Consider the following 27,467-nt stretch of genomic DNA (forward strand, 5'->3'; position numbering starts at 1 on the left):
TTCAAGTCGTCGCTAAAGAGGATCACAAAATACCACGTGTGGACTGTATTGGGCCTTTTTTCCTTCATTTTTAACCTCTACGGTAAGAATATACCTTAGCTAAACTCTACATTAATGTGTGAACTATTGATATCCCACAGGTTAAGTCTTGCTTACTCAATAAATATCGAAAAACATCGAAAAATTGTATTTCTAAAAAGCACAACAATACAGCATCAATGAAATCACTTATTCATTTGCATTTTCCTTTTGAAATACTCTTTATTTTCAAAACACTAAGCTTTTTACGTAGAGTGGACTTAGATTTTGATATGTTTTGAAATTATAATGGTTTTATTTGAATGTTCTTAAGTGAAAAATAGTTTCTTTTCGTAGATTAAAGATGGCCTTGTTTGATACGTGGCGCTCACAAATCTATTTTAACTCTCATTAATCAAACAGGTTTATCGCTTTTCAAAGTCAATACAACTGTTATGACGGGTAGTTCGTGGTTATAGCACGTTTTTTAACGTTTTTCTAGGTAAAGCGAAAGTAATAATAATGTGAGTGAAAGAGTTTTTCTTTACTAATGGTTTTAACCACGTGGCAATGGTTGTGCTTCAACTGATGGCCGTCGGCGGGAAAGCAATTCAAATGTTTAAATCAATTAATTCCTCCAAAATCACAAGTTACTTATTCTAATTTAAAATCGTGAATTAAACTAGTATTATTTAATATCTTTCTTAACAGCAGATAAGGTTTTGTACATGAGGACTAATATAAAGAATAGTCAGCAAGATTCTTTTGTAGTATAACACAACAGCGAACTACGTTATGGAAAATCATAACAATACGTTATTAACACTTAATAGGACAAAATATATTCCTTTTGGTGTTTATTTTAATATAAATATAGTATTTAGGATGAGATATATATGGATGAAGTGAAAAGAGTATATGATCGCATGACAGAATATTCAAGAGATCAACTAAAATGGCTATGTTTACCTTTATATCTATTGGCATTCATTCAATGGGTTTGGCATGTACTTAAATTCTAGCATTTGCATACATACAGCATTGTACTGTGAGATGTATCGTTTACTTCCTAGAAAGGGGTCGAGTAATGGTCAAAACGTATGATAGGAATGTCTGATCTACGCTGATGTCCTGTTTTGATCATAGCCGCGATCTATGTCTATCTGTTCTTGGAAATATGGTACTGTTAGAGAGAAAAAGAGTACTTTAGCTTGGAAAAACGCTATAGAACAGTCAATAATCATGATGAAAGCACTAACAGTATTAAAAAGATGGTCTCTATCATAGTAACGATAGATTAAGCTGGGAATTTTTTGGTGAACTACGTCTTCTCGTCAAAACAAAACCCACGTATACATACTTCAAAAAACATTCTTCCCTATCTGTTCGAAATACAATTAAATTTTTAATATTATTGACAAAAATCACAAACAAAATAGAAATAAAACTAATATGATATAAATATTATAAATATAAATATTAGTATTGAACTGATAAAAAAGCCAGGAGATGAATTACTTCCGTAACTGGCCTTGTACCATAGTAGCCAGTGGAACTCGTTTTACTATTCTTTGTTATTCTCATTATTCATTCATTTCGTTTTCAATGATAACGTACCAGTCATATTGTACGTCTTGTAGGCGTTTTAACATATCGAAATAGAAAACAAAACAAAGAAAATTCCCGTTGACGATCCCAATCATTGATAGGTTCAAACGATTCACATTGTTGATAAAGGAAGTTTGTCTATATGTTAAAGCGTTCTAACACGGTGTATGGAAGAGATCCAAGTATAGGATTATTACGACGCTGAAGAACAAACCCGCACTGACCAGCTCTTTTATCAAATTTTCTGTCTCGAGATTTCGTTAATTTTAGTGAGTGAAAACTAGTTTTCTATTGTTCTTGTCGTCATTGAATGCATTTTATCTTAGTTATATTTCATTTATCTATTTCTTTAATCTTATATTCCTCCATTAATTTTAATATCATTTACTGGCAGCGCATGTGTAGACTCTCAGTTTGGTTTACTAGCTATACCTAATGCTCATTATATAAGTAGTGATTTGCATTTCAAATATATATACGATAACGTATGCAAAAACATTAGTGATTCATCCCAATCCAGCAGAACTGAAATCAATTTATTGTTGTATGGTTTGCAGAAAACAGATAAATACCACAATACTTTTCTGTGTCAAATCGAGGTCTTGAAAATGACTAAAGATAGTTACGACGAAGAGAAAAGAATTACCTTCAACGAAGCAGCCGAAGCGTTGAACCCAAATGGTGATAATGGTGATGACTACGATGCGAATGGTATCGAAATAGAGTTGTATGAAGGAGAAGAAAGACCCAAGTGGGGTAACAAGATAGAGTTTATTCTCGCTACTGTAGGTTTTGCTGTGGGACTTGGCAATGTATGGCGTTTCCCGTACCTGTGTCAGAAGAATGGAGGAGGTAAGATTGATACGTAATAGTCCGGCACAACTCGGTATATTTTGATCACAATGTAATGTTTTGATCATAACGTAATCGTAGTTAGCCCTGCTACTGAAATAAGCTCCTTTACTCTTTTAGTATCATCATTCTTGTACTTGGACTGGTTCATTCCTAAGTAGACAAATGTTAAAAAGACTTTGACTTTTATATTTTGTCCGCGTATATCGTCGTTCAAATATACCCTTGTTTTCGTCAAGTTTCGTAATAAAAACACTGGTGTCGCGATGGTAGACACTATGGTAGGTACGACGTTCGTAGTATACTTGCCTTATTTGGAGTACTACACGATCAGAACGGTAAAAAAAAAAACAATTGTCTCTATATCATATGTTTTAGTAGATCTAATACTTCAACTTCAACGCTGTATATTACGATGGATTATTAGGAAACAATACATTCAATTCACGTGTCTTAGGTGTAACCATCTAGTTGTGTTGTGTATATACGAGTATGACTTGTGTGTGTGTTTCCTCTCGTATGTGCCTCAGTAGCTAGGTATAAATGGAACCCAGAGTTCAGTATATGAGAAATATCAGTGAGAATTTAGTAGGTTCGATCCGAATGACTGGTTTTCTTTACCCCATCAACAACACATGAACAACAATACGCTTCGCTCACCATTATATCATTTATGGATGTTACTTTATGTATTTTCTGCCTTCAAATAGATAGATATTCTACATAAGTCAGTCTGAGAACTAGAGCAATAACCAACTCTTAGTGTTTTTTTCGTCTCTTTTTCCTCTTTGTTCCGTGTTGGCTGGTTAAATAAACGACATGAAACGACTTCTACTTTAGTTGCGATGAATTTTTAAAATTCAATATTTCAAAAACGTCACAAAAATCTTTTTATCAAGAAGTATTATTTGCTACGTTTGTCAAAAAAATGAGACTTCCACGGTAAACAGTTGTATATGGGAATAAATGCACGTTATTCGTCGTTTATCGTCGTCTTGTGTGTCTGATGTGGACTCGTCATTGCTTCCCGCTATGAATCCAGTCTATTCTATGGTTCTACACTACATTGCTTATATATTTTTAACGTTTCTCTTCAACATAGGACATAGCCCATGTTTTATCAGTAAAGTAAAGTAATTTCTGTTAAATCGATTCATGGTCTGGAATATTCTCCAAGCAACCAGTCATCGCTATTTGTATTAATTTTACGTTCTTCTTGTTTTACTTATGCTTTCTTTCTTTCTTTCTTTCTTTCTTTCTTTCTTCGCTATAAAGAGTATAAACGTGCTGCTAACGACAAAACGTAGTTTAGTTTATTGTCTATACGGGTTGTTTTGGGAAATTATCTTCCACGTCGATCCTTTCAGGTTTGTTGTCGTCCTTTACGCGTCGCACATGGTCACATGGTATTATATTTAGCTTTGTTTACATCATGTGACTATACGCTAATGGCGCCAAACAGGTTTTTGGCGGGGTTTTTTTCTGCGCATGAGCAGTGAACCGAATGCGTTGAAGCGCAAAACAAGTGAAACCGGCTAATGTCGTTATGGACTTTAATTTCTTTTTTCCTTGTCGAGTAAATTTGTAAATAATAGCTTAATTATTGCTGAATTACGGAGGTAGATAACAAGATTTATAACATCAGGCTGGGTTGAATAATATATACGGCGGGTGTTTATGGTATATCATGTGACATCAGTTACTAGTATTGATGGTTTTCAACCATTCCCAAGAGAATGAAATAACAAAAGACACGGTGGCCATGTTGGAGGATATAACAAAAGAATTCATTTACAATTCTTTTGTTAAATTCCTCCTACATTGCCGCCGTGAAAACCATCAATTATCGATTATGGCATTAGGCGGACTATTAGAGTTAACTGAGCTCTGTGTATCTATCATAATAGAAATAAAGAATAAACTAGAATAATAGATAGTGGTTGATGACATGGATGGAATCTGCCTTAATCGAATCAAATTTATTACTCCATGGTGGACGAAAACAGTTTTTACAATACATAGAATTAAAATTTAGAAAATGATTTTGTGGAGGGAGGACAGACCAGAGAAGAAATGGTTGAAGTACAGAAGGAACCAACTGTAGTGAGTGAGATGAGTCTCCATAAAGTGCATCAGTGGATCGTGCTGTGAAGTTCCAGTGGAATTACTTTACTATTAATGTTTTATTTGGTTACGAGTGTAAAGTGTGTGTTTTACCAATTGATACTTATGAAATATTCACGTGTTTATAATCGTCCGTGTTGTTATCTACGCCTAAACTCATCTGCATGGCTTAGTCCTAACAATTCTTTCAATGCCTATACTGATCGAGTGCCCTAAAACGGACCAAGTTTCACACCATAACAGACGACTTCCTTCTGCTTGACTGGATCTTATTTTATATAGTTCTTGGTCTTTATAGACCCACTATAGATGCCTACCACTGTGATACGATATGGTCTTGAACTACAACAAAAGCAATGGAAACCAATAGAAACTGAAATTGGAACACGTGCGTCACGGATCACGTCACTATCATGTATTATTAACTACTAAACCCCCAAGAATTACTCATTCCTTAGATTAAAAAAAGAAAATACCATTGACCGTGACCATATCGTCCACATCAGTCGGCGACACTCAATACTTGCAGTTAGTAATGTCAGTGTAACATTTGTTGTCGGGGTTCCTGTGTAAGTCTAAGAAGAGGGGAGATTAGGACTAAGGAAGTCGTAAATATCTCATCGGAAATGTAAAAATAGAGAACGGTTTCGTTTCGTTAACCTGATGATCTTGATCCGTTATACAGCATTAGCAGTTTCGATTACTCAAAAGTAGTCTTGATGATGTGTAAGATGAAAACCAGGTGCCTATTACTGGTTGGTTTTGGTACGACAGGGTACATCAGGGTACATCAGGGGCGGATCTAGGGGGGAGGGGAGGGGGCTTTTCCGAACCTCATAGAAATAACCATGAAACCCCTAAACAACAACTACAGCCCCCCTCCCCCCTCCCCCCTATGAAATTAGATCATCTTGGTTTAATCGAGCCCCCTAGATGACGAGCATGAACCCCCCCCCCACCGCAAGACCATGCAACAGTCTTACCGAAGACTCCTCTCATTCAACACTCATCATATGATGCTGGGTTTAAACCCTTTACTGTGTGATATCAGTCACTACTAACAACAGTCTTATCAAAGACTACTCACTCTTATTCAAACCCTCAGTTCTTTTCAGTAACAGCAGATGCTTGTCTGTGGTTTATTGTGATCGATAATAATAAATGCGGTTGATCGTAAAGGATTGCGTGTGGTATCAAAAACAAGCTTACACCAAGCTCTTCCTTTTACGACGGAAATCCGGCCTATACTTTTGAATTTTGTCCTCCTTTCTTAGCGAGCCAAGGACAGAGAGGCGACGGGGGAGGGGGGAGGGAGGGGGATATGGTGAGGGTGTTCATGAAAATGCTTATCCATACCTTTAAAGAGTAAAACATTAAATTTGGTATCAAAAAGGTCTGCTGATCTCAGATACGTCGTGTTCACCCGCGGGCAGGCTGTGCGGTTCACTCCTCCTCAACCAGTCAACGTAAACTAGGGAAATATTTGTGATCAAGGACTTTGGAATCATGTTTGAGTCTCGCAGTGGATCTTGTTTCACGCAGGAAATACTTTGATGATCCTTTGTTGTCGATCTTTATTAAGAAGGAAATCCCTTAAAAAAGAAAATACTACTACCACTTCAATTTCCGGTCATGTGGTATGAATGAATGAATGAATGAATGAATGAATGAAAGAAAGAAAGAAAAAAAAAAGAAAGAAAGAAAGAAAGAAAGAAAGAAAGAGAAGGAAGAAGAAAAAGAGGAAGAAAGAAGGAAGAAGTACGGAAGGCAGGAAGGATTAAGGAAGCGATGTAAGTCCTCGTGCGCTTAGGCCTTCGGTGCACGTCCTCCCCTTCCTTCCTTCCGACTTCCCTATCCCTCCACCGCACTCCACTGACAAAGAAAGAAATGTCTTCAAACTGTAGCTGAGCACTTCCAATCAGTACTGACACAGCCGTTATTCTCCTTAGGGCGTTCTACCCCGCACAGAGTCGCGGCGTATACGCATAACTAACAGTCACATGACCTTTTCTAGGTGACGAACGTGCAATAGGTTGTAGAAATACGGGATAAAGTTATTCACCAGGAAACAATTAAATACAATTAAATACAATTAGTAAAGGCTTTATTGATGGATAAGGATTTGACTATCGGATAGCGCTATCCTTCCTTCGTACAACTATATATTAGTATCACTATATCTGAAAAATGGTAACATTTACTAATATATCTCTATACCCGAAACTGACCCAGGGCCCTTCTTTACCCATTCAATCGATGATATACATTGCAATATAAACTTGACACTTACTTCCATCCACTCCTATCCTTTATATACTGGATCAATCAAATTACAAACGAATTATAGGCTAATTATAATCTAATTTGTTATCTAAACAAATTCAAGAACGGGTTTAACTAATCATAAGAAATCAAGGTGCGTGATTTTGTACTTGATCGAACTGGTTGTCGAGACGACTCCGGAAAAGGGATGACCAATCGACCTTATATGTTAACTGAAAAAACCCGCGTTAATAACCGGCAAAGATAATCCGGATATACCAGGAAGATCTACAGGTACAGATTGTATCAAGTGTCTTAGATTGACATGCGTATTTTGAAACAAAACAACTTAAGGAATCGTCATGTTGTAATGATACGACGCGCAATAAAATCAGTTATGCAAACGTGACTGAAATGCGCTGAAACCAATAGAACGGGCAGGGGTGCAAAGTTCATGGATAATCAGCCCACGTCTAAGTACAGGGATCTCTATTAACTAACGTAAATCCCCAAAAAAATATCGAGCAAGCACTTCAACCTAAAAAACATATCGTGCTACCTTTTCAGCTAGAAGAAAATATCTAACTGTACGCAAAAAAATAATGTGCAAGGGTTGAGCCAAAAAAAATAAATATCATGTAACCAAAGTTCCTGTAACCCCCCCCCCCCCCCCCCCCCCATCAATTATCCAATGTTGCATCCCTAACTAGAGAGAATTGACTCCAAACCGCCACTGCTGTGAAACATTTTTGAGTTGCTAATAAAAGGTTTTATTTGATCAAAGCTTACCTCAATATAAAGAAAAAACAAAACGGCCTTTATATTAACTTATACATGTTGACATACATTCTCTTTTCTGATTGGTTGTGATTTCCCGCGAAAATAAAATTCGGTAATCGACGAGAAATTCGTTTTAAAGTATATAACGTAATGTTACTGCTTGAAGACACTATGTGTTCATCTGGAAAGCTGCCGAAACACAAATGGAAAAGATGAATTAAATAAATTGTAGAGTATGATACTGCGTCATAGCTTGTCTAGGATAACATTGATTGATTGACAGCTATCTTTCGTACTCGCACTGGTATATTATTACGCTTCGATCACGCATTTCATTCAGAAACAACTGCCGCGCAGTTAGCATAGGTAACGTCGCTCAATGTTCCCCGTGTTCTCTTTCTTTGTCAAGACTTGCGCTCTACTTCAAAACCGCTGAAATAGTACAGAAATCCAATTTGACGAAGTTTTCTGTCTTTCTCTCCGATACGTTAACGCAGAAAACGAAAAAGAAAATCTTGTCTCGGACACGTGGTCGCTACATTTGAGCAAGTTGGCCTTTCTTTGTTTACGTCTGTACTGTAGGCGCTCTTTTTTAGCAGTTCTAGAACACTTGATCATCAGATATCAGTAATCATGGAACACGAGGAAGGACCCGTAAAACTCGTTAAAGTGAGTACTACACAGAATGGTAGCGCACAGCCAGAGGACATCAAAGTTACCCTACCAACAAACCCGAACCCTACTGGAGATCCTGAAAAGAACATAGTGAAAGAACAACAAGCTGTAGTAACCATACAAAAACACGTTACTATCGACGATGGAAAGCGAGAATCATGGGGGAACAAATTGCAGTTTATCTGTGCTACTGTGGGGTTTGCTGTCGGTCTTGGCAATGTCTGGCGTTTTCCCTATCTTTGTCAGAAGAACGGAGGAGGTACCGTAGTAATATTGTACTCTTGTGTTTTGTACTTCTAGTACCGCGTATCCGGATGGGAGATAGAATCGCCCCAAACATGGATCAAATGTTCTTTTTTCAACTATTATAGCAGTAACTTATTCGTTTGTTTTTATAATGAAAAAGATTTTTAAAATTTCTTTTGTATCAATTGGTTTACATAGTGCGCAATGTTTATTTTTTCGTTTTTCATTCCTTTTCCGATCCGACGCAGGGTTTTAGATGTCTATAATAATAGTCCAGTTATTCCTTTCTTCATACTTCTTACACACGATGCGAACATGATCTAGTCACTTGTCTACTATACTTATCACTGTATATATATATAACCTTTGGTAACTTATTCACAGACCTTAATACATCATTGATTTATTCAAACCATTGCATCATTCATTCCTCGCTAGTTTAACACGCGACTTTCTAAACAAACAAAAGAAAGATCGATGGTTAACTCAGCCGCAAATAAAGCAAACATATAACATATCTTAGTTTTAGACGAGTAAATATCTGTCATACAAGCCGAGGGTTTTTGTTGTCTGGTGTGGTTGAAAGTCCCTTCCTGTTAGATACTCTTGAGCGTGAATCCCTATCGTATTAGGACTGTAAAGAACAAAGTAAGTTAATTCTAACAGTATAAGTGTTGTTAGCAATCCTGTATGTATACATTAGATATAGCATACTGTAGTGAGAGATACATGTTGAACAAATGGTCAAACATCCATCGCTGATCATAGTTGCGGGAGACATATTAAAATATCAATGGCATGCTATCAGTACACTAAGAGTTCTGAACAAGGTCACACGTTTCGCATATTTCGTGATTCTTAATATTGTATTCCTCTATACTGTTAAGGTAGGGTCTTGATTACACCTTTTATACAACTAAAGAAGATTTAGACCCCATAATATAGACTTTGAAAGTCATAATCTAGGCTACCTCAGCCAATGACATTGGTTAGACATATTTCCTTCTTCAGCAAGTCAACATAGTTCACAGTAATGAACTACCATTACAATCTAACTTCAAAAGTAAAATACAAGTCGTTTGTGAAATACATGATGACATCGTTGTTTCCATAGTTATAAGAATATGCGCATCCTTTTAGCCTCATGTGAAAGTCATGTGCTTACATTCTCGGGGCAAGAGTATCGTATATCTTAAGGAGTGTTTTAAGGGGTTAAACCTATAATACATAAGATTTGCCAAGATACTATCTTTATGCTACATTCGTGTTCAACAAAGATGTTAACATTCCACATCATAATATTATTGAATAAAACACATAAAAGAATGCAAATTATCACTCTTTTCATTGCTATGCACTGATCAAGACAGCAATCAAATAAATTGGTCTGTACCTTTATATTCTTTGATTGGTGGCAGTGTATTGCCCTATTTCCCTGTTGCGTCTGTTGTCTCAATCAGTGTGTAGCAGTGAAAAGAGTGGTAAACACGTTTTAAAAATACTTTATTTAAACATTTTGTTAAGTCCTACAATGGTCATACATATAAAGCGCATTGAGACAAAATGAAATATGCTATAGAGGAACCTAGTCTCTCCCTCCCATTTCTGAAATTAATCCTTTGACTGAGTACAACTAGACAGTATAATCTTACATGAGGTTGGGCGCTACTGTGAGCCAATGTTAAGTGGTATTATCATTGTCATAATTCCAAGTGTCTTAATGCTTGTAGAAACAGTATATTTCTAAACATCTTTTAAGTACCTGATCTATAATACCTTTCTATACCAGCATAAACAAAAAGATGAGTTGAATGACAGCTTCCTCTTTGTGATAACATAACACATGAATAGCATGTATAAAGTCTCCTTTGATTTAAGGGTTTTTCTTGACCTCCTTTGGTTTACCTCTCTCTGCCAAACCTAACAAGTTAAATTTCATTTGATCTGTGAGTTAGCCACTGACTTAGATCAGCCCCAGAGGTTGTTTCAGGATTCAATCTGTAACTTAGCCATGCCCTGACTTAGACCAGCCTAAAATTGAAGTTTTTTTCTAACTCTTTCTCATGTAAACTGGTTATATTGTTTCTGCAATCTAACATCGCTGTCATCACACAAATTATGTTGCAAAACCTCTGAATTGCTTCTTGTACTGTATTCTTAAATAATTCAAAAATAATGAAAAATGCTTCGTAAACTCTAAAAGCCTTTACTTGACATGTTTTGGCAAAGCATTTGCCATCTTCAGAAGTACATAGTTGTATTAAAAATGAAACTATATATATTATATATATATAAAATTGGTATACTGCTGCTATTATATGATTCTAAGGTTAATGTGGTTAACCTGCTGTGTTTTTTTGTGATTACAGGAGCATTCCTAATTCCATACTTCATCAGTCTGTTCCTGCTTGGAATCCCACTGTTTTTCCTTGAGCTTGGCATTGGTCAAAGTGTGCGACAAGGGTCCATTGGAGTATGGAACTACATTCACCCTTACCTGGGAGGGGTAGGGTTTGCCAGTGTTATAGTATGCCTCTTTGTTGGGATGTACTACAACATGATCATTGCATGGTGTTTCTATTATCTGTTTGCATCATGGCAAAACCCTCTGCCCTATGCTAATTGCCCATACACCATAGTAAACAATGTGAGTGTCATGATTCCAGAGTGTGACAAAGCAGGGAGAACCCAATATTACTGGTACAAAAATGCACTTAAAGCCAGTTCAAGCATTAATGAAAGTGGTGGCATTACCTGGCATTTGGCATTGTCTTTGTTGCTTGCTTGGATAGTGGTTTGGCTTTGCATGATGAAAGGTGTCCAATCAGCTGGCAAGGTGAGACATACGTAAAACTTTATGAAATGGTTTATGATTTATATCATTGTTTCTATATGTATATTTCTAAAATATTTGAGAATTAACATCAGCACTGGCTGCATACTGTGTTTAAAGTCAATTCAAAAAATGTTGTCATCAACCGGCTCAAGCCTACGCGACTGGACCGAAAGGAATATGGGTAAAAATCACTGAAGTGGTTAAATATTCGTTCTGAATTAATTTTTCCCACTGATAAGATAATAATGGCCAGAAGCAATCTATCAAATGCATGTCTTTGGGTTTAAGGGAAAGAAAAACAAAGTAGTTATGATTCAGTTCACAATTCCAAAAATATAAAGGCATTAAAAAAAACGTCTCCTTCAATACTCCTCGCTCGCCTACGAAGGTTGGTGCTGTAAACCAGGCATAACTAGTCAGATAAAATTATGGAGTCAACTCGGCTTCAATGATTACTACCCAGAGTTCCCTTCGGTCCAGTCTTGTAGGTTTGAGTTGGTCGACAACAACATTTTTGGAATCCACTGTATACCACAGGACAGAGACATGCTCACACAAAATTATTCTAAAAGATTTTTATAAAAGCAACGTAAAATGTTTGCTGATGTCTCTCTTTTGTGACAGAAACACTATGGGAGCTGTAGATCACTCTTAAAGCATGGGAAACATATTTTCAAAAATAAACAAAATTTGAAAAATTTAAAAAGTATGTAATAGTTTTATGAACTAATATCTTTGAGGCTGGGGTTTTAACCTGCAACCTCCTGCAAAACAAGTATTATGCTCAACCCATTGAGCAAACTGGGTAGCAGTTTTTAGTTATCTTAATACTAACAATCAGTGATTTGTTTTCCAGGCTGTTTATTTTACTGCAACCTTCCCCTACATTGTGCTTATTATCTTCTTTGGCCGTGGTATAAGTTTACCTGGTGCTATGGACGGTATTTGGTACATGTTCAAGCCAGAGGTTAGTAACAGTGTTATCACCCATATTAACTCATGTAACCATTCAATAATCACCCATATTAATATACACTATTACTCTAGTAACCCATCAATAATCACCCATATTAATATACACTATTACTCTAGTAACCCATCAATAATCACCCATATTAATATACACTATTACTCTAGTGACCCATCAATAATCACCCATATTAATATACACTATTACTCTAGTAACCCATCAATAATCACCCATATTAATATACACTATTACTCTAGTAACCCACCAATAATCACCCATATTAATATACACTATTACTCTAGTAACCCATCAATAATCACCCATATTAATATACACTATTACTCTAGTGACCCATCAATAATCACCCATATTAATATACACTATTACTCTAGTAACCCATCAATAATCACCCATATTAATATACACTATTACTCTAGTAACCCATCAATAATCACCCATATTAATATACACTATTACTCTAGAGATACATGATTACAATATTATATGTATTGTTTTTTTCTAGTTCATAAAGCTTGCTAACCCCCAGGTTTGGCTTGATGCTGCCACACAAATCTTTTTTTCCCTAAGTCTTGCTTTTGGTGGTCTGATTGCCATGTCCAGTTACAATCCTGTCCACAACAACTGCCACAGAGATGCTATCTTGGTCTCATGTATTAACTGTGGAACATCTATCTTTGCAAGTATTGTTATCTTCTCCATTCTGGGTTTTAAGGTATGATTTATATATGGTCGTCAACTCTTTATTTTTATTATTCATGTTCACCACCCAATTGGGTCATTTGGTTCAGCATTGGTCTGTCGTGCAGGAGGTGGTGGTTCAAGCCTCAGATGGACTAACAGGGTCTTTAAATATCTAAGAAGAAAGTGCAGCCTTTGTAATTACATCTACAAATGGTTATAGTCTCTCACCTCATCATTACTTACCATTGTCAGTTATCATAAAAGAATCGTCAAGGGGGTAATGAAACCCTGGCAGTGAACAACCTTGGTGTCTTCTCCTCAAGTAACCACCTTTCATTGTAAAGCACCTTTGATCATATCCATGTGGAATAAGTGTGCTATAAAATCATCAGTCATATTCTTTTCGTTATTAGCTTCTTCAATTTTATTGTCAAAGTGTACTAAAGTAACAATGATATTTTCCTATTTGTCACAGGCTCACAAGACCTTGAATGAATGCAAAGTAATCCATGGTCTGAATGGAACTGAGCCTCTCAATGATACTGCTAGACTTGCCGAGTGTGGAAATATGACCTACTGGCTATCACAGGTAATTATATAAAAGATGAATATACTAATGTAGTCCTATTATATGTGGCATCTAACAACATTGACAACAACTACGATAACAACAGCAACCACAATGGCAACACTAAATTGTAATAATTATTGTAATTGTAATTGTAATCATCCCGAGATAATTATCAGAGAGACTGGTTGAAACTGATTGAAAAATTTTTTTATTGCAGACTGCATCAGGTCCAGGTCTGACATTCATTGCCTTCACAGAGGCCATTGTCAAGATGCCAATCTCTCAACTCTGGGCTACACTGTTCTTCTGTATGTTACTCACCCTTGGTCTTGGTAGCATGTTTGGTACTCTTGAAGGTGTTATTACTCCTGTGTATGACCTCAAACTTGTCTCGTGGAGAAAGGAATTTGTCACAGGTACACTTGTATGTCTATATGTTTTTTACAATAACAAAAATTTCTAGTGATCAAAATAACCAACAGAAAGAGCGCGCGCTCGTTGATGTCAGATTTATCTGTCTGTCCTCTTATTGATGATAAAAAATAACCAATCAGCACGCAAGAAATTTGTAAATTATTGTAAAAATGAAAATTGACTCTTGGGAATGATTGCATGCCATTAATATTATTTTGTTGGTGTTATCTTTGGCAGCTGCCATCTGTGCCTTCTGCTATCTGATTGGTCTTCTGTTCTGCCAGAGGTCTGGAGAATTCTGGCTGCAAATGTTTGACAATTTCTCAGGCACTATTCCTTTACTCATCATTGGATTTTTTGAACTAGTTGGTGTATCTTGGATTTATGGCTTGAAAAGGTAAAGAACTGCTGGTCAAGCAATCTGATACCAAACATACATATGTCATTTTAAAACGTAAAAAGGTTCAAAGGTTTTTATTTACCACAAAATACGTAATACATAAATTACAATAAGAAAAAATGGAAAGGTGGAGGGTGCAAGAGAGACAACCCTAGAGGGTTAAACAAGGTACTATTGCACCCAGGACCAATTAACAAATAGATAGTATGAAGCATGGGAGATTACATATACAAACCAAGGTCTATTAATAAAAGTTGATATAAATTTTTTTTAAATGTATACCTATATGTATATATAGAGGATATTACATGGGCGCGTGGAGATACGAATTTTATCTTCGAGCGTTCAATTGATATCTCACGAGTGAGTGCAGCGAACGAGTGAGATATCTAAATTGAACACGAGAAGATAAAATTCGTATCTCCAAGCAGCCATGTAATGTTCTGTTTATTATATAGATATCGATGAAACTTAAATAAAACAAAAGCTCAAAAGTTCTTTATTAATATATTACTATGTCAACAGCGATATCTTCACGTGTGAAAAATATGGTGAAAGATATCAAGTTTTTGACACTAGAGAAAACCTGGTATTTCATTGATGTCTATATAATAAAATAGTATATTACATGGAGGATGGATGGTAAATGATAATATTGTGGTATTGTGTTGTTTAGATTTGAAGATGATATTGAGTACATGATCAAGATGCGTCCAAGTATCTATTTCCGTTACACATGGAAGTTTATCTCTCCTGCCCTGGTGGTGCTCATTCTTGTTTTTAGTATGATTGGCATGGGTATTAAACCTGTGAAATACTCTGGCGTTGATATGAAAACAGTAAGTAACGGTCAATTCAACCAACTAATAAATAAATAATAAATAAATAATAAATCACTTTTATTTAAGTGTCTAGTTGTTCTAGCGCTTTGCACTAATTGGGGACACTTTTCACTCACACACACTACCACTACATTTAATATTCTATGCACACAACGCTCAACTCACATGTTGATTTTTATGGAGGGAGGAAACCGGAGAACCCGGAGAAAACCCTCGTAGCATAGGAGAGAACAACACATCAAACAAACTCAATTCACATGTGGCGACCGCAGGGCTCGACCCGACCCCTTGGACTCACAGTGGTGAAAGACGACGCGTTAGCCACGAACGCCACCCATGCTACCCATGCTACCCATAAAGCTTTACACAACTGGAATGAAAAGGATTCTGTGTATAAATCACTGAAACAATTTGCATAGTTTTATCTGATTGGTCATGTTTCGGGTTTACAGGACAAACCTTCATATGCGAGCAGTCAATGTTGAAGGAGACACTGTTGTCTCTTTCCCTAAACCAACGACATGCAAGAGACTATTTCTATTGTTGTCCTCATACATTTCTCATAATTTGATGTAGTCTTAGTCAATATATTTAATGATTGCATTGTATCTTAACCCAGGGGAAAGCCACCAAGCTGGACTATCCCGGATGGGCTTATTTCCTCATTGCTCTCCTGATTGGCACTTCATTCCTGTTCATTCCTGCAATAATGCTGTTAAGACGCTTTGGAATTTTGAAGTATGAGAGAAAGCAATATGGAAAGGCAAAAGCTGGAGAGGATGTAGCTCCTGCTGCTATTACACCATCCATGTCCCATATTCCCCTGCCACCTTCTGAGCTTCCACTTGCAGGAAGAGCTGTAAATGGACAAGCATAACAAGGAGAGTATCTCTGTTTGTCTGCTTTTTGCTCAAGAATAATGTTATCAAAGGTTTCCAAAAAAATACTATCTTGTTTTATGGTTTAGAGGTACGTCATTTGGTGGTGTTTTTAAGGGTATGTTTGATGATTCAATCTCTCTGAGTTAATAATGTTCTTCTGATTCAAAGAGCAGATAAACATCCAGTAATAAGTGATCACACAACCATCTCCAGATCAGTGAAATAATGGCAGAAACTCCTAGCAGACAGCAGACAGAAAGATATTCAGTGTGGCAGTAGGTCACATACAGTAAGCTTTCTGTCTCACAGGAGCTATTAAATGAATTAAATTTGATGCTTTATTTCACTAGTACAGTTTTGAATGTTGCTCAGGGATAGCCTCAATTTGTGCAGAACATCAGTGTGTTCCAGTAAAGGTCTGTTGAGATGTACATTCTACGTTACTGTTGGTATTTGTAAAATAGTTTCAAACAAAAACTAGGCTAACCCTGAGTAAACAAATCTGATTAATAAACAGTTTGGCAATTTCCATTGCGGCTATTTTTTGTTTCAAAGAGTCCCATTTTTATAGTGACCCAATCTTCTATTAGGAGCATGGATCACCCATTCCACATATTCATCCCACTAAAGACAAGACTCAAGCCATTTATCTCTCTGATTCATGTTGATGGCTGATTAATCACTTATTATGGTATAACATGGGAAGATGGGATAACTATGGGAGGGATGGGTTAAAATGGGATGGGAAAAATGAGGGGATGGAATGATATCCCAGCACACATGGTATTTATGACATGACTGATTACTAATGAGTGCATATCAAATTTTAAGCATGGCCATTTCAAGTAGAAAATGACAACATCATTAAACACTTGCACTGTTTCTATCATTGCTGTGGTTACTGCTGTGCTGTAACTATGGTAACACATCAAGTGTTTCATCACTTTAAGTTGATTCTCATGTAATTAAGTTGGCAAACATTGAAGTCCTGGTGGCTTTAAGTACGATTAAGTTAATATTATTTAAATCATTAATGTCTACTGTGACAATGGTTCCTGTTCACTGTAACCAGCTCTTAAGTTATGTATTTGTAGTAGTTTGTCACTAGTACTAGTACTATGACCACTTGATATCATGTCTTATCCATAACTGCACATGTGGTTCAGCTAGTCACTTGTAGTTAGTACAATAATGATCATCATGTATGTGTGCATTGGTAATTATCATGTCTTATCCATAACTGCACATGTGGTTCAGCTAGTAACCTGTATTTGGTACAATAATGATCATCATGTATGTGTCCATTGGTAATTATCATGTCTTATCCATAATTGCACATGTCGTTCAGCTAGTAACCTGTATTTGGTACAATAATGATCATGTATGTGTCCATTGGTAATTATCATAGGCTTGTGTGTTGGGATGTTTCCCTGTATGTCAGTGTAAATATGTGCTTCAATGACAAAATACATAGCCAGTATATAACTTGGTCGGACATCAGTATTAATAATAATTATCTATTAATATATGACAAGCCATGACAAACTTCAGTCTGCATGGTACTTTATTGCGCTTTGTATTTCTTAAGAATGTTGCTGAAAATTTGAATTAACAGCTATATAATCCTTCATTAGTTACATTCCAACTATCCCGTTACTAATGCATGATTATCTTGTGAGGAATTCCAGTGTTCCTTTTGTAAGGGACGTGTCAAAAACCACAACCATGGAATTTGTATAGGAAATCACACGATCTCAGATACTATTCGGAATTGTTAGGTATGAGAGATTGTCATGAAAGTTTTCAAAGTAGAATTTGAGAACTTTCAAAACACATGAGTATCTATCATTTCAGAATTGCACTTAATTGGGACTATAAATAATGATCAAGTCATTTGTTGAGTGTATCATGATAAACACAGTTTGCTTGATAGATTTGCTAGTTGTTGGACCTCGTGCTGTACTACTGCCGTGCTGGGTGGTATATGCGCTTGAAATAACACTAATAATGTTAAGTACAGAAAAAATGACTGCAGTTGTGGTTTTAGGATAACTGCCATCCAAAATGTGTAGTCGTAGCAAATTTGAAAAATCATCTCATCAAAATGTGTTGACTGATAGGACTGAAACTGTAAGTTAAGATAAAAAATTAATGTATGGTTTTAGAGGTAGAGTATATTTTTAAAATATAATACAGTGATGTCCTATCTAATTACTGTAAATAGGGTTATCATTAATCATTACTCATTTATGGCCCTGTGTTTTAAGCATCTCATAATTTGCTTAACACTACGGGTGTTATATGTGTCCCATATTATGCATTCCACACAATTAGATAATATTCAAGGTGTGTTGGCTTTGGCTTCTGTCAATCAAATTTCCAGCATTAAAGTTAGTATATTTTGATTGACAGATGACAAGATATTTGTAGCAAGATTATTATAATCGGTGTAATCATGTTGTGCTTGTAGTCAGTAGTTTATTATAGCATTTTTATCAGGGCCCAAAATTAGCAGTTGTCCAGTTGTCAGCCATGACTATAATTTTAAATTGGTAACTGGATTTCGGAAGACGGTTGTCCAGCTGAAAACCTAAATTTTTGTCCAGAGTCTGTATGCCGTGTTTGTTGATTAAAATAAATAGCTTTCTTAATGGTTTTCAGTCCATTATTATTTTCAATTCAGGCACAGAAAAATTAAATATAAAAAAAAAGAAGAGTGCGAATGAAATAAGTTTGAATCTGTGTCCCCATTTTGATTGTGAAAATATCACTGGCCAAGTTTTATGCTGGATGCATTAATCCTATCACATTTTGAACAATGGATGACCTCTTTTGAAAGGTAATCTTGGACCCTGGTTTTATTTAGGTTTCTTAGCATTCTCTTCATTGGAATTACATTAAGTATAGTCACCTAGTCCATTTATTTCAACTATTATTTACATCAAAGTATTTAGAAAAATTAATTGATTGTAAAAGCTTGAATTTGCCATCAAATCTTATAACCAGTAATTTGTACATAGTAAAAGTTTCGCTTTGGCTCGACTGTTTAATGATTTATTGATACCACATAAGCATTATAGATTAGTATTAGTGTCGGGTGTTGAGCATTTTCAAATCATTTAATATTATATAACTTATTACTTTTACCTGGAGAGGTTCGAACACCTCTAATGGCGTGACACCTCTAATGGATGGCACAACACCTCTAATGGATGGCATGACACCTCTAATGGATGGTGTGACGCCTCTAATGGATGGTGTGACACCTCTAAAGGATGGTGTGACGCCTCTAATGGATGGTGTGACGCCTCTAATGGATGGCATGACACCTCTAATGGATGGTGTGACACCTCTAATGGATGGTGTGACGCCTCTAATGGATGGTGTGACACCTCTAATGGATGGTGTGACGCCTCTAATGGATGGCATGACACCTCTAATGGATGGTGTGACGCCTCTAATGGATGGTGTGACGCCTCTAATGGATGGTGTGACACCTCTAATGGATGGTGTGATGCCTCTAATGGATGGTGTGACACCTCTAATGGATGGTGTGACGCCTCTAATGGATGGCATGACACCTCTAATGGATGGTGTGACGCCTCTAATGGATGGTGTGACGCCTCTAATGGATAGTGTGACACCTCTAATGGATAGTGTGACACCTCTAATGGATAGCATGACACCTCTATTAGAGGATGAGACACTTATGGCACACTTCTAAGGGAGTGACACCTAATGGAGAATGTCTGAGCGTGTAACACTATCCTTAGCTTGTGACATGTCACCTCCAGGAAGTAACACAATCTACATTTTAAAGAGTAACTTGTAACTCCTAGATATTGGGGCATAAAACAAGTTCTATCATTTATTAGGACAACAAAACTTGGTCCATAGTGCATATAGGAGCAGTCTTGATTGCACCTGGTATGTTTGGGTTTATTCTTTAAATATAGATAAAAAATAGTGTATTGTATCATCACTAAGATATTGTTAATGTATATATTTTTACGAGCATGTTAAGGTAACAATTTCTTGTAGTTTTAAAGGTAAATCTGACGTGGTAGAGAACCAGATACAATACTCATAACACATTCTAGTGCATGTTATCTTGTGGTAACATTCCTCTGTATTGTTAAATAGAAAACTAGAAATGTGTATGTTATTGTATCGTGTTCATCACCATACAGCTTGTTAAACTTGTATTCACATTTATATAGCCAAACTAAAGATTCTCTTTAACCACTACTGTGAAGATTTTGAATCCCTAACCTGTAGTAGGGCTTGGCCCATTTAACCTCACACACTGACCTCAAATTTTGAAATTGAAGTATTGAGATTTAACTGTTTCTTTTTTAGCATTGCTAACTATACAAATATTATAGCATTTTACTCTATTAGTGGCTTTTACTCCAGCCAAGGACTAACATCTAAAACATGTTTACTTGGTGTTTAAGTTTTCCTTTTTATTTGCTTGTACCAGCACAATGTTGATTGATATGTTTTATTGGATGGATGAATATTAGCCATTCTGAGGTTGTGGAAAAACTGGGTCAATTTGGACTGCAGTGCATTGTCACTCACTGGGGTCATTTTAGGGGACAATGGCAAGATTGCAACTGTATTGTCCCCTACAACAGCCCCAAAAAGTACTGCAATGCCTACTCGTTTTTCAGTTTCCCATTCAGTTTGGCTTGGTCCAGATGTATTGATAGAATACTGTGAGGAGCTAGGTCTACTATTGTCTATTCCTCATATCCTCTGACTGATATGTTATCTTTAATGTGTATGCGAATGTTTTCTGACTGTAGAAATATTTTTTATCAATAGCTTTCCTTTTCGTCATTTCCAGTCAGTGATTTCTCAGTCTCTGCCAATTCAAACTGCTCTTTGCGTACAGATTTCTGGGAAGATCGTCCCTTGCCTTTTAGAACACCACTGACCCGCAGTAGGAAAATCAGGGGTATGAAGATACATGACGAACCAATCAGGAATGAAATGACAACGTATCCCCAGGGCGGGTAGGACATGGGTTCTACTTTGGCCTGAAGAAACAATGAAAATATTAATTTAATGTTATTTGCCTCAATAGACCTAATCCACTGCTTTTACATATCAGACCTTGTGTCATTTCATAGAATATCATTTCTTTGTTTAATGGTTGCACACGAGAAGACACATGAATGTGGATACAACTCAAACAAAGAATCTTACTCTCAAGGGAATGACACATGGTCTGAAATGGGGAAAACATGCCCAAGTGGATTTGGAAACACTTCAAAACTTCAATATTTTTTGAGTGGAGAGTGGTTGAATACTGGGGAGAGGAGATTGTGTAACACAAGGACAAAAGATTTCGTGACAAGACTTGTGTGACTTACCTTTGCAGGGTTCCATACTGAGTAAGTAATAGGTTTAGTCACCAGATTATAAATGCTAGTAATGATAATGACAGCGACTACAATAGGTGCCAGGAAAGGCCATGTAACCCTCCAATACCATCCTGGACGTGCACCCGTCATGTACTGTATGTCACTCTCAAATCTAAACACAGAATTGTACAAATCAAATAATTTCTCTTGTGATCTCTACGCTGAATGGGAAAACTGTTTTATATTTAGATACTGGAGACATTTAGACACAAGCACACAAATTTAATGGAAAATACTATAGAAGTCTAAATTCAGAGAACACGGAAAAAAATGATATGAGCATTTGTGATACTTTTATCTAAGATGGCATTTCCACCATTCGGAGCGTGCGATAGAACTCAGTTATTTTATATCAAACCTTTTTAATCCATAGACATAACAGACTCCAATCAACTCAAAGAAACCCACAACTAGCAGTGGTAGAGGACCAGAGAAAGAATCAAATACTTGCAGCCAGTACTCGCCAGACTTTTGGCAAAACAGCAGGCCAACAAGAAATGAAGCCACACACAAACAACCTGGCAAGACAAACAACAGAAGGTCATGATTAACCACACCATAGAATGGTCTAAAATGTTCTTCATCTTAGCTGTTGTATTACTAGAGATTATTAAAGATACACAGTTGAATATTGAAAATCTCGCACGCTGATTGGTCGAGAAACTCACACTATCACACGATAATCACCTCCAAAAATAATTCAAAATGGCAGCCAGCCGCTTTGTTGCTGTTACCGGAAAAAATGTGTCTTTTATTTTATTTTCTTTTTTTGAAAGAATCACCTGTGTATTTATACTAAAACAATTATTTGTCTCAGCCTCAGTGAATATTGGGGAATTTTTACCTCACTGCTCGAAGACTCTCGTCTGGGTAAATATTCCCAGATATTCACCTTGCCTTTGGCGAATAATTGTTTAAAATGGTAATGACTGATACAAATATAGTAATGATCTACCTGACAAGATCTCCTTTCTGATGGGAACCAGCTTGCTCTCGTAGATAGGAGTGATAACACCCTCTAATATCCCATATTGACTGCTGAGACCCAGGGTGATAAGCATAGCGAAGAACAACACAGCCCACAATGGAGAGATGGGCATCTTGACGATGGCTTCAGTAAATGCAACAAATGTTAAACCTGGTCCTTGGGCTGCCTGTGGTGAAGATTTGAAACATGAGGTCTGACTACTGTTTGGGTACTGTGCAGGGGTACTGTTAATAGGTTATTATGTGGAATACTGTGGTTACCATAAAGGATACTATTTTGGGTACTTTGGGTGGTATGAGATACTGTAGGGTTACTATAGGATACATACTAATTGGGGTACTGCAGGATACTATGGGGTACTTGACACTGCTGAATGTACTAAAGGTTGCTATAGGATACATGCTGCTTGGGGTACTGCAGGATACTATGGGGTACTAGATACTGCTGGGGTACTTCTTGGGTACTATGGGACCCTGGGTAACAACTGGGGTTCAATGGGGGTACTAAAGGAGGTTTTGTGGGGTACTAAAGGAGGTTTTGTGGGGTACTTAAAGACTGAGGTTGCTCTCACCTGTGACAACCAGTTTTCAAGGTTGTGACACTTGTCTGTTACTGTCATGTTGAATGGCAGATTGGTGTTGTTTACTCCACCATACATGTCAAGACACTCCTCGTATGAACGATGAGCCTGGTGAACAAACATTTGCATGAGAACATGGTGATAGTCTCATTGCATAGCAACCATGACTGCATACAGGTACCTTAAATCCAAGAACAGAAAAGATGATGATGGTGGCATAAAGAGAGGTGGCACCATTAGCTAGTGAGACAGCAATGGCATCTCTTTTGCAGTTATTGTGGATGGGATTGTAGCTGGACATGGCGATCAGACCACCATAACCAACACCAAGCGAGAAGAAGATCTGTGTAGCAGCTTGTAACCACACGACAGGATTGAGAATCTTGTCAAACTAACAAGAAAAGATGTGATATGCAATGGATCACTTACTTGTCACTGAACACACTGAAATCCATTTGAGTCACGCATGATGTTTTACCATCATACCGCTGACCAGCCCATTTTCTGGATGGTATCACGATATAACCATATATGGTAATGATTTCAAGTAGCATTTGGATACCTTTGGTGTGAACATGTACTTGATTCCATCGACCGAGCCGTCCAGCGTGAGCCCGCGGACAAGGAAGATTGTGAGTACGATGTATGGCATGGTAGCCGTGAAGTAGACAGCCTGATGAACAAAAATACATTAATGGTATAAAGAGGGTAATATTGCGTTACCACCAAACACTGTATCAGATCGTGACGAGTAGCGTGACCTGTGGTAAGAATGACGTACCTTCCCTCCAGATTTGACTCCCTTCATGATGCAGAAGAAGACAAGAATCCAGGCGAGAAGAAGACAAAGACAAAGGTGCCATTGCAAGCCACCACCTTCCTCGATGGATGATGATACACTGATCGCCTTGTTGTACCAGTAGTACTGGGTTCTACCGGCCACGTGACATTCAGGGAGCACTGTGCCTGTTATCATTATCACGTATCATTATCATCATCATTATCGCTTTGTACCATCATCATCATCATCTTTAATCACAACCACCATCATCATCTCCATTATCATCATCACCATCATTGTTATTATCATCACCTCACCATCATTGCTTTGTACCATCATCATCACCTTTCACCATCATCATCATCGCCATCATCATCATGATCATTATCACGATTACCATTACCATCATCATCACCACCACCATCACCATTACCATCATCATCATCATCACCACCAGCATCACCATCGTCATCATCATCATCACCATTATCACCTTACCATCATTATCAACACCATCATCACCATTATCACCTCTACCATCATCATCAACATCATCATCAACATCCTCACCATCATCATCATCGTCATCATCAATATTACCCAACATACTATAACCGCATCGTCAGGAATCATTTAACTCACTCACCATTAGTCTGTGGACAAGAAGAATAAGGAAGTGGACTTTGGAACGAAGCGAACATGTAGTAGAAACACCATCCCAGTAGAACATTGTAGTATGTGCTAATGAGTAAAGACAGGACCACAGATGCGATCCCCACCCCTCCCAGGTAGGGATGGATGTGGTTCCACACACCAATAGATCCTTTGCGAATACTCTGACCAATAGCAAGCTCCAGAAAGAACAATGGGATCCCCATCACTACAAGACTTACTGCGTACGGGATCAAGAATGCACCTGTGGGGGGGTGGGGAAGGGATACTTGTTAGCCGTGTGGATGATAATGGGATCCCCATCACTACAAGACTCACTGCGTAAAGGATCAAGAATGCACCTGTGGGGGTGGGGAAGGGATATTTGTTAGCCGTGTGGATGATAATGGGATCCCCATCACTACAAGACTCACTGCGTAAAGGATCAAGAATGCACCTGTGGGGGGTGGGGAAGGGATATTTGTTAGTCGTGTTGATGATATTTGCCATATAATGATGATGATATTGTTTTGTCATCCTGTTCAGATTCATCATGTCTTTATGTCGTGGCTGGATTGGCGAAAACTAGCTTTAAGTGAAAGCAATCATCTTAACGATATTCATGGTTCATTGGTCGTTCATCCATGCAGTACTAACCAGGATACACTAAAGGCAACGTATTCTACATTGAATTATACCACTGAAAGAATACTCTATATCATCATTGACGAGGCAACCAATGTTTAACAAGCAATATATGTTAGTCATGTGATTAGGGGTGTAGTTAGTATCAGACACCATTAGTATAGAGAGTCAGTCACCGTGGCGTATACAATGCGTGACGAGACATTTCAAAGTCAAATTAATCAGTCCAAACACTTTACACCATTTACATGTTCACGCAACACAGACAGTTAACTATGTCTGTCCTTTTCGGTTCCGTCAGTCAAATTCCCAACAATGTATGTTGGTGTCTCTTTGATTGACAGAAGTCATAAACACAGATGTATTGGGCTGAGCTATTGCGTCAGTATGAACATGTATGTCGCACCAAGCTGTGGGCAGCAGCGACGCGTGTCCTATCACTCCAGTAAAAAAAGCGGGAAATAAATATTTCATACACTCCTATAGACCTCTCAAGTTACAATAAAACACAAACCAAGATCATAAGTGATAGCACCAAGATCATAAGTGATAGTCATTAATGATTGATGATATATTACTTTGACAATAAAACTTCACTCAAAATAACAAACGGTAAATAACATGTATAACGGTATTAATATCGTCTAGCCGCCATCTGATTAAAGCATCAGGAAAGATCGGTTCATAATCACTTTCATACTAATAAATGAAGACTTCTACTTTGAAATCCTTAATTGTTTTCCTCTATTGAAAATTGAAAAATATTAGCGATTGCTAATTTTTTTTTTTACATCTTAGTCGTAGCAAAGACGTGATTTTTATGCAAGATCGCTCTCAAATCAAATACACGGCCGCTAATTGAAAAAGATGTTGAAAAGCTGAGGGCAATACAATAACATAATGTTTGTTAGCTACAATCTCACACACTGTGCTCTACTTTAACCCAATGGGGATTACACGGTGTTACCCCCATTGGGTGAAAGAAGAGTATAATGTGTGAAGTTGTGGCTTGCTGTGCCCGGCTATTGAATACTACTATGCATTAAAATCCGCGTAACCTCAGTCAACGAGCGTTGAAATAATGTTTGGTTTAAAAAAACATTGATTTGTTCGTCGCTTTTTTGAGTTACAGTCAAGTTTGAAAGCTGATTTGGATGGGATTAGAGTAGCACTTTGTTGGTGAGTGTAGTGATATTATCAATGATAGAGTAAAAATATTTAGTACTATAGTACCGGCCTCCTACCTCCGCCATTTTGCTGACACAGATACGGGAACCGCCATACGTTTCCAAAGCCAACAGCGAATCCAATCGTAGCCAACAGATATTCGATCTTATTTCCCCATCCTTCTCGCTCGTCTTCTTGAACGACTACTTTTTGTTCTACCTTGCCATCAGGTCTCGTGCTTTCTCCTTCTGCTACTAGCGATACCATGATCTCTCCATCGCGTTTAGTGGCTCTAGCCATCCCAGCTCGCCTCTTTTTGTCCTTACAGCTTTAAAGATTAATTCTAAGTTTAAGTTTTGTCGAGTTTTCAAAGAAGAAGTTTTTTCGCCTTTCCAATTTTTTTGGTCTTGAATATATTTAAGAACCGCTTCAGTACTACAGTACTACAGTGACTAAACTGTAAACACAGCGTCTATCAGGTGCAGCGTGGCATGGAGACAAAAGATCATTCTAGCTGTACGTGGCATTAATCCAGGAACTGTGACAATATCACAACAAATCCTCGCTTTTTTCCCAATATAAACTGATATATGGGAGTGTTACTAAGATATTTGTGGCACGAGATTCCTGTGATAGTAGATAACCCATTCATCCATAAATCTAAAACCGCTGTTTATTTTCTTTGATGTGATGTTTAGATCCCCTGATTCGAAACCCTTTAATTGTGAAGAACTTTCTCCTATCTAAAGTTTAGTTTAGGTTTTATATTGATATCAAGCCTTGCAAGGAGTACAGAGCATTTTGTAGATCATTTTTGGATCGACACCATATCTGACACCATCTGACTCTGGTCGTTTTTAGCTGTTTTTTATAGCTTTTTTAATCGAGTAGATTGTGTGAAAAGACAGAACGCATTAGTTATTCAAGGTCTGTGTTAATATTTAATGGTAATCACTGGACAGGCGCCCTAAACTTGGTTACCAACCAACCAACCAACCAACCAACAAGAACCTTTTTCTAGAATAAAAAAAACAACAAGTTA

The 27,467-nt window shown here is 37.2% G+C and overlaps 2 protein-coding genes across 5 annotated transcripts; one reads left to right on the plus strand and one right to left on the minus strand.

Annotated features, from left to right (window-relative positions):
• On the plus strand, positions 1–20,429 carry LOC116296259 (sodium-dependent neutral amino acid transporter SLC6A17). Of its 3 annotated transcripts, none has more exons than XM_031704258.2 (10): positions 1–82; positions 2,184–2,478; positions 10,935–11,401; positions 12,258–12,368; positions 12,895–13,104; positions 13,549–13,662; positions 13,862–14,060; positions 14,296–14,455; positions 15,135–15,297; positions 15,920–20,429. In XM_031704258.2, exons 2-10 carry the CDS (start codon positions 2,235–2,237, stop codon positions 16,175–16,177), a joined length of 1,926 nt encoding a protein of 641 aa, XP_031560118.1. In that variant the 5' UTR covers positions 1–82; positions 2,184–2,234; the 3' UTR covers positions 16,178–20,429. The 3 variants fall into 3 exon arrangements, with proteins under 3 accessions (XP_031560118.1, XP_031560119.1, XP_031560117.1); XM_031704259.2 differs by lacking the exon at positions 1–82 and adding an exon at positions 1,779–1,895; XM_031704257.2 differs by lacking the exons at positions 1–82; positions 2,184–2,478 and adding an exon at positions 7,965–8,578.
• On the minus strand, positions 20,022–27,298 carry LOC116296261 (sodium-dependent neutral amino acid transporter B(0)AT3). 2 transcript variants are annotated; one of them, XM_031704262.2, is made up of 10 exons: positions 26,503–27,295; positions 24,609–24,878; positions 23,963–24,147; positions 23,744–23,854; positions 23,363–23,572; positions 23,173–23,289; positions 22,569–22,767; positions 21,972–22,131; positions 21,563–21,725; positions 20,022–21,226 (listed from the first exon to the last, which is right to left on the minus strand). In XM_031704262.2, exons 1-10 carry the CDS (start codon positions 26,723–26,725, stop codon positions 21,005–21,007), a joined length of 1,860 nt encoding a protein of 619 aa, XP_031560122.1. In that variant the 5' UTR covers positions 26,726–27,295; the 3' UTR covers positions 20,022–21,004. The 2 variants fall into 2 exon arrangements, with proteins under 2 accessions (XP_031560122.1, XP_031560123.1); XM_031704263.2 differs by having other exon boundaries at positions 21,084–21,226; positions 21,563–21,583; positions 21,987–22,131; positions 26,503–27,298.
• Between the last annotated feature and the right edge of the window lie 169 nt (positions 27,299–27,467).

Source organism: Actinia tenebrosa, unplaced genomic scaffold, assembly GCF_029948245.1.
Source record: "Actinia tenebrosa isolate PJP-AT-01 unplaced genomic scaffold, QUT_ActTen_1.0 PGA_scaffold4__44_contigs__length_22323623, whole genome shotgun sequence".
NCBI classification, from domain to species: domain Eukaryota; kingdom Metazoa; phylum Cnidaria; class Anthozoa; order Actiniaria; family Actiniidae; genus Actinia; species Actinia tenebrosa.